The sequence below is a fragment of the Acinonyx jubatus genome, chromosome A3 (assembly GCF_027475565.1).
Source record: "Acinonyx jubatus isolate Ajub_Pintada_27869175 chromosome A3, VMU_Ajub_asm_v1.0, whole genome shotgun sequence".
NCBI classification, from domain to species: Eukaryota; Metazoa; Chordata; class Mammalia; order Carnivora; family Felidae; genus Acinonyx; species Acinonyx jubatus.
In genome coordinates, this window is record NC_069388.1 from 47,382,648 (window position 1) to 47,389,086 (window position 6,439).

At 47.6% G+C, this 6,439-nt stretch overlaps 1 protein-coding gene across 2 annotated transcripts; it reads left to right on the forward strand.

Annotated features, from left to right (window-relative positions):
* Positions 1 to 2,031: 2,031 nt before the first annotated feature.
* On the forward strand, positions 2,032 to 6,232 carry LOC106965618 (probable cystatin-15). 2 transcript variants are annotated; one of them, XM_027070298.2, is made up of 3 exons: positions 2,032 to 2,335; positions 5,179 to 5,286; positions 6,032 to 6,232. In XM_027070298.2, the coding sequence occupies exons 1-3, from the start codon at positions 2,141 to 2,143 to the stop codon at positions 6,110 to 6,112; spliced, it is 384 nt and encodes a 127-aa protein (XP_026926099.1). In that variant the 5' UTR covers positions 2,032 to 2,140; the 3' UTR covers positions 6,113 to 6,232. The 2 variants fall into 2 exon arrangements, with proteins under 2 accessions (XP_026926099.1, XP_014917168.1); XM_015061682.3 differs by having other exon boundaries at positions 2,040 to 2,335; positions 5,176 to 5,286.
* The last annotated feature ends 207 nt before the right edge of the window (positions 6,233 to 6,439 follow it).

The following is a 6,439-nucleotide window of genomic DNA, read 5'->3' on the forward strand; positions in this document are numbered from 1 at the left end:
AATCTGGCCCTATCCTAAGAACCCCAAAGCATTCTACCCACTAAAGCCATGTGCTCCAGATCTTTTGGCTCCATCTGTATTGTGCCTTGACCTCCCCATGTGGCTGCTTCATCTTGCTGAGTGCCTCCCCCAGGACCTGTGAGTGATAGTCATCTATTTCAACTTCTCCCATGGTCCCTTGCTTAACTGTGATTTACCATGCCTTACTCTGTGCTCCCCTTTGGTGTTATTTTGACAAACACCATATTTTGGTGTTATTTTAACCATTATACAGAACATTCACCACCAACTAACAACATATATTCTTCAGCTAATAGAATACTGATCCAAATTGAACATATTCTGATCCATAAAGCAAATCTCAACGAATTTGAAAGAATTGATATTATATGGAATAATTTCTCTGGCTGCAGTGGTGTTAAGATTGAAATTAAGGAGCAAAATGGTTATTGAGTCAGTAATCCACCTTTAAATAACACATGGGCTGGAGAAGTAATCTCAGTTTTGATTAGGGTATATTATCAAAGGAAATGATTAAAACTTATGATGTGACAAGTATGTATGGTGATGCTGGGGTTCAGCTTCAAGGAAAGCAATGGTTCAGACAGGCACATGCTGAAGATGGACGCTAGGATGACTGACGATCATAGTCTCTCTCTCAAGAATGCGAGGAATTTATCACAAAAAAGCATAGTCAAAGGAAAGAAGAAATAAATTGATAGAAAGGGTCAATAAATCCAACAGCTGTCCATTCACAGGCCTCATGAAATCCCTGAACCCCATTAAGAGAGTTCTAGAAGTGAGGCAGTGACAACCCATGTTAGTAATGTAAAGGGGCCTTGTTATAAATCCTGCAGTTCTCAAAAAGTTACACTGGCCACTCTAGTCATCCTGCTGCCAGGAGTAGTGAGGAAGAACCAGTGTCGGGGCCCTGAGCTCCTCGGGGGAGGAAACAGACTCAGACATACTTGGAGGTAGGTTTTAGAGCCCTTGTGATGATTGTCCTTAGATCCCCATACCTCCAGCCATATACTGATGTGCAAAAGGGAAGGTGTTCACAAGAGTGTCTGTCATTTTGGCCACACTCCCATCTCCTCCTGGGAGTAGCCCCAGTGTGTACTTATGGCCTGTCCCCACAGCTGTGGCCTTGGCCCCGTACCCTTTCTGGGATCATCATCAATATGTCTGTGTCTATTACTCCATGCCCAAGTGGAAAAATCCTTCCCTTGCATAGTGTCCTCATACATGTGGGCAGCATGTTGTACTTTCCCTGTCTGCTCACTCCCATTGCTTTGTATGAAGTCAGGCAAGTACCATAGTACCTCTCCTCTGCGATAAGCCTGACAACAATGGCATGGCAAAAGCCATGGGATGTCAAAGTTTCAGAGCTGTGTGGAAATGCATGTGGGCTGGGGCTGAGCCAGGTCTGCCCTTCCCAGCTCCTGACCCATGTCCATGGCTGCCATCCAGCAGAGACCTGCTCTGGTCTAGTATACCCCCCCTTGTCCTGGGCATTCTCTCCACCCATCCCAGGACATTAGAAATCTCTCTTCCCACTGCCAAGTACAGTCAGACCTCATGGCAAGTAGGTCAGTAGGTGCCAGAGGTGATGGAAAGGATGGTACCCCAGCCCCAGTGGTGGCCCTTCCCTGTACCCTCCTGATGCCCCCAGGGGTAATAGGCAGCAGCCATGGTCAGAGGTAGACCTGGCTTTTACCTCAAATCCCCAGGACTCAGGGCCTACCAGTGTTCCTAAGTGTTCTGTGACTTGCCAGTTGTAGGATACACTGCCATGAGAGGAAGAGAGGTGGCTTCAAGACACCCATCAGGGCCTATTTGGGCTGGGCTGGGGCAGGAGGATGTAGCCCTGCAAACAGAGCATCTTTCATGTGTGTCCCTGTGTCCAAGGCTTATGGAACAAAGGGGTGGAGATTGAGAGCTTCTGCTCTGCCTTCTGTTTGTAAAGATGGGAGGGACAAGGCAGGCAGTGAAGGGGAGGAGCTGGACAGAGCACTGGCCAACGGCCAAGGACTCCTTGGGGTAGAGCTGTGTGGGATGCAGAGCTGCAGAGGGTGGGCCCACACCAGCTGTTACCCTGCCATCTGTGTGCTGCTGGCCTCTAGGGCTGACATCAGACAGCATGCTCCTGAAGGCACCTTTGCTTCTGGGGCTCATTACACTGGTGTCTGATGTCTGTAGTTCTGACTTTGTGGACATTAGTAGGAAAGCAAATCACTTTGCCCTGGGTGTGGAGTTTGCAGTGTTCCATTTCAACCAAGTCTATCCAGATGAGTATGCATACAAGTTGCTGTGGGTACGGCGAAGCCAGCGCAAGGTAAGTGGTGTATCCTCCCTCCTTGTGGCTCCATATTCACCTAGAGACCACACTTAGGAGGGGCGAGTCCTGGATCCACAGGGAAGAGCATTCCTAAATGCCCAGATCTGTTTTTGTCTGTTGTATCATCATTTTAATTTGGCAAATATTGGTAAAAAAACACAAGTTCTCATTAGAAGTGTTCCAGGTTTCCAATTTGTTTTCCTCACGAGTGAGGCCCCTGAATAACAAAGGGGAGAAGGAAAGAGGTGAGCAGAAAGCAAGTACTGAAGACAGAGATCCAGCTGCGCAGTCAAAGAGGGAAGAACAGAGGCTGATGAGGCAGCTGAGAGAAGCTAGAGTGGGACAAACAAACAAGAAATGCTAAGAAAAGCGGTAGATGGGAAACAAAATCCTGAGAAGGAAAGGCATGACAGCAGTTGAGCTGTGAGGCTCCTGTAAAAAGCACTGTGGGTCCAAGCCTGGGTGGGAGATGGCAGAGACGACAGGCAGGGATGTGTTCTCATGGGACTGTTATGCTGGTGAGGTCAGGCCAACGGCCCCCAAGTTCATAAGTGAAATAGTGGAAAGCTGGGGCAAGAGCTGCACGTGTGGGGGCCCAGGGCTGAGGGGAGGTGAAAGGTATGGGGAGTGGTCAGGGAAGGCATCTAAATGATGGGTACTCCTGGAAGGACCCAGTCACATGGAGGGTGGGGATAAGGAGGGCAGGCAGCTGTGGAGCGGACCCTAGAGGAACAAGCAACAAGTGTCCCTGGGGATGGCCTGAAATTCCAGGGACTGGATTTGCTATGAAAGAGGTGCAGAGAGGCAGGAGTGCAGTGGGAAGTGGGACTAGGGGCACCTTCAGGGCCCCAGGTGAAGACTTGGGATGTTATCCTTGGAGTTCTGGAGACCCATGGAAGGGGCTCTCTCAGAGGCTCCACAGCCACTGGGATGCAGTGATCACTGGGAAATGGAAGAAGTGTTGGCTTGTGTATCTGTTGGAGGTTGATGTGGAGTGCACTGGTATGAGGGTGTGAAAGAGGCTCAAGGACGGACCCTGGGTGTTTTTCCAGAACACATGGGTGTGCAGTGACTCTATCAACTGAAAAGACACAGCAGGTTTGGAGAAGACAAGAATAGATCTGGGAATTTAGGATTCCTGAAACAGCCCAGGCAGAAGAAGGTCTTGTGTTATAGAGCCTTAAAAATGAGAAAGAGGTTGGGTCTGATAGAAACGTGTCATTAGTCTCTGTTGGGAAAACCTTTCCCACTGCTGTTTATTCTTACCATTTTGTGCTTTCTTTGGACAGAATACATACTGCTGTCCAGAACTCATTCTGTCCATGCCCAGATTCTGGTCCCCGCATGAACTGTCCTGAGCCAGGATAGCCTACCATGCCAGCAGGGCTCTGATGGAGAGGGTCTCACCTCTTCACCACATTACTTAGACAGCCCATGCACACAGCCCACCAGATTCCTTCAGTCTTTCCCATTTCCTTACCCTCCGCCTCTTCCTTAGCAGCCAGCCCTGGACACCTGGAGGCTGCAGGAGCTCCTTGGACATAGAGACCACAGTTGCTGCTTCAGCCCCTGTGCCCTGTCCCAGCTCAGGGTCTGGTGAACATGCAAGTGGGGCTGGTGGTGCATGAGTGTGTGTGTGTGTGTGTGTGTGTGTGTGTGTGTTGGTGGTGTGTGTCATGTTGAAGGTACATGTCTAGGTATGAGTGGGTATCATGTGTCAGCTGTAAGAACTGAGTTTCAAATAAGTCAGCTTTCTAGACAATTCCAAATCAGTCCACTGAGAGGCAGATTTCTCCTTATGGTGAATTCTGACTACATTTCTATGTTTGAGTTCTTCCTCTCTTTTTTTTACTTAAAAATTTTAATGTTTATTTTTGAGAGAGAGAGACAGGGGGAGAGAGAGAGAGAGAGAGAGAGAGAGAGAGAGAGAGAGAGAGAGAACAAGTGGGGGTGGGAGGCAGAGAGTGAGACAGAGATACAGAATCCCAAGCAGGCTCCAGGCTCTGAACTGTCAGCACAGCCCAACACAGGGCTCAAACCCATGAAGTGGGAGATCATGACCTGAGCCGAAGTTGGACACTTAACTGACTGAGCCAACCAGGTGCTCCTGTTTGAGTTCTTCTTGTGCTTTTGTGGATTTATTTCTATTTAACAAAATAAAATAATAACTTTTAATAATTCCTGATAGAAGCCTAACAAACACATGGAACAACACTGCTTTGTAAATATCCACCTTAATGAACATTAGCAAGAAGAGCCTTTCTGTATAGCCAGTTCCCACATGAAGAGAGGCAGAGCATTCCCAGCCCCCAGGACCCTCTATGTCCCCATCTAGATGCTGTCCCAAAAGGAAAGGCAAGCTCTGATGGCTGATCAGTGGACTAACACACCTGTTATCCTACTGTCCAGAGAAGGACTCACTGGTGTGCTCACATTGTGTCCGGCTGATGCTGTGTAGGTGTCCAATGAGAGATGGGTGGTGCTGTCAGTGTTGCTGCAGACCATGCAGGCTTCTTGCTGTGCAGTCTTCCATCCTGTGCATTCATGGTGCTGTGAATGTGACTAAAAGCTACAGGTCATCAGGAAGAGTGCTACAGGGAAGATTCTAGTGCATGTACATATGGACATCTTCTTATAAGAAAAAAGGGAAAATGAAGAGGAAAAGGTGAAATAAAAAATCAATTAAAATTAGAAAAATAAGAGTCATTACACATACATATGTCCTTATTCATTTACATATGCACATTCACAGTTTTTGCCTGTTTTCCTTATGGTTTTCTGTTTTTCTCATTAATGCAAAGTATTTCACTGCAGTTTCTACAATTTGTTCTTAACAGCAGTTTACTTTGATATATTTAATGGAGTTGGAGTTGGGCCAAACCATTTGCTCAAAACAGGATGAAGACCTGGAAAACTGTCCCTTACAAGAAGGCCTGAGAGAGAAAAAGGTTTGAGAATATGATGAACATTCACATAAAGGAGGGTTGATGGGAGGAGGCTTAGGGAAATTGTCAGGATGGTCATGGGCCAGAATGAGAGTCTGGCTCCTCTCTCCCCAGGTCCCAGGGCTTCCCATTGAAGGGGGATGTGGTAATTCCAGGCAGACAAGAGCTGCTCCTAGAAGGGCAGCGAGCTGAGCCCTGTACTTACAGCTGGCCTGTATAGTAGACTTCTTGTGTTATCATCTATGAGCTGATCTTATTCAGGAGACTTGGACCCCAGGCATGAGCCTCAGTCAGGATGATGCTCAGCCAGGATGGGTGCTTATCTCGGTACTCCCATCCCAGACTTGGGGGTAGCATCCTTTCAGGATAGGTTTGCAGCTGCTGCTGAGTGTTGGCAGCACTAGATGGACCACCTCCTGGCCAGTCTGCTGGCTCTCTAAGAACTCAGGGGGGCGGGGGCAGGTGCTTAAGGCAGCATAATCTGCACTGACAAGACTCTGAAAGGGCAAGTAATGGTCCCACCACATGCCCTCTCAGGAACCCTTGTTCCACATGTGCAGATTAAGCAACCCCTACCCATCATTCTGGTGGAATCTTAAGATCCTCAAATCCTACCCCAGGTCACTGTTTGTTTTTGTTTTTCATCTTTTGTAGTTTTTCATGCACCTTGAACTCCTATTCAGTCCTTCATGCTAAATGTTCTCCATGTGTGAAACTGTTCTAATCTCATAATTACTTTTTTTTTTAGGTGGATTGCACCTTTGTTGTGGATATCAGACCATGGCTTTCCCAGTTCTCCCTCCTGAACAGCACCTGTGTGCAGAAATAGTCTGGGAAGGGGTCCCTGGCTCCTCATACAAAAGATCCTTTTCCTCCAGAGAGCAACAGTCAGTCTGTATGTATTCCCAGGTCTGTTCAGCACCAGGAGAATTAAAAGCATCTCAGAGCACTTTTTGGGTCCCTGTCAGTTTTGCACTTTCCTGAATCATTTTTATTTTATAAATGTTGCTGCTGTGACAAGAAGTACAGAATTGGTCATCCTTATTATTCTTACATTGGCTGTTGGTGCACAGTGTTGAGTCAATCAGACTCCCCAACTCATGGGAGGCTACCCTCGTGGTTCTTTCAGGGCCCCCACTGGTTGGTTGGTATATTT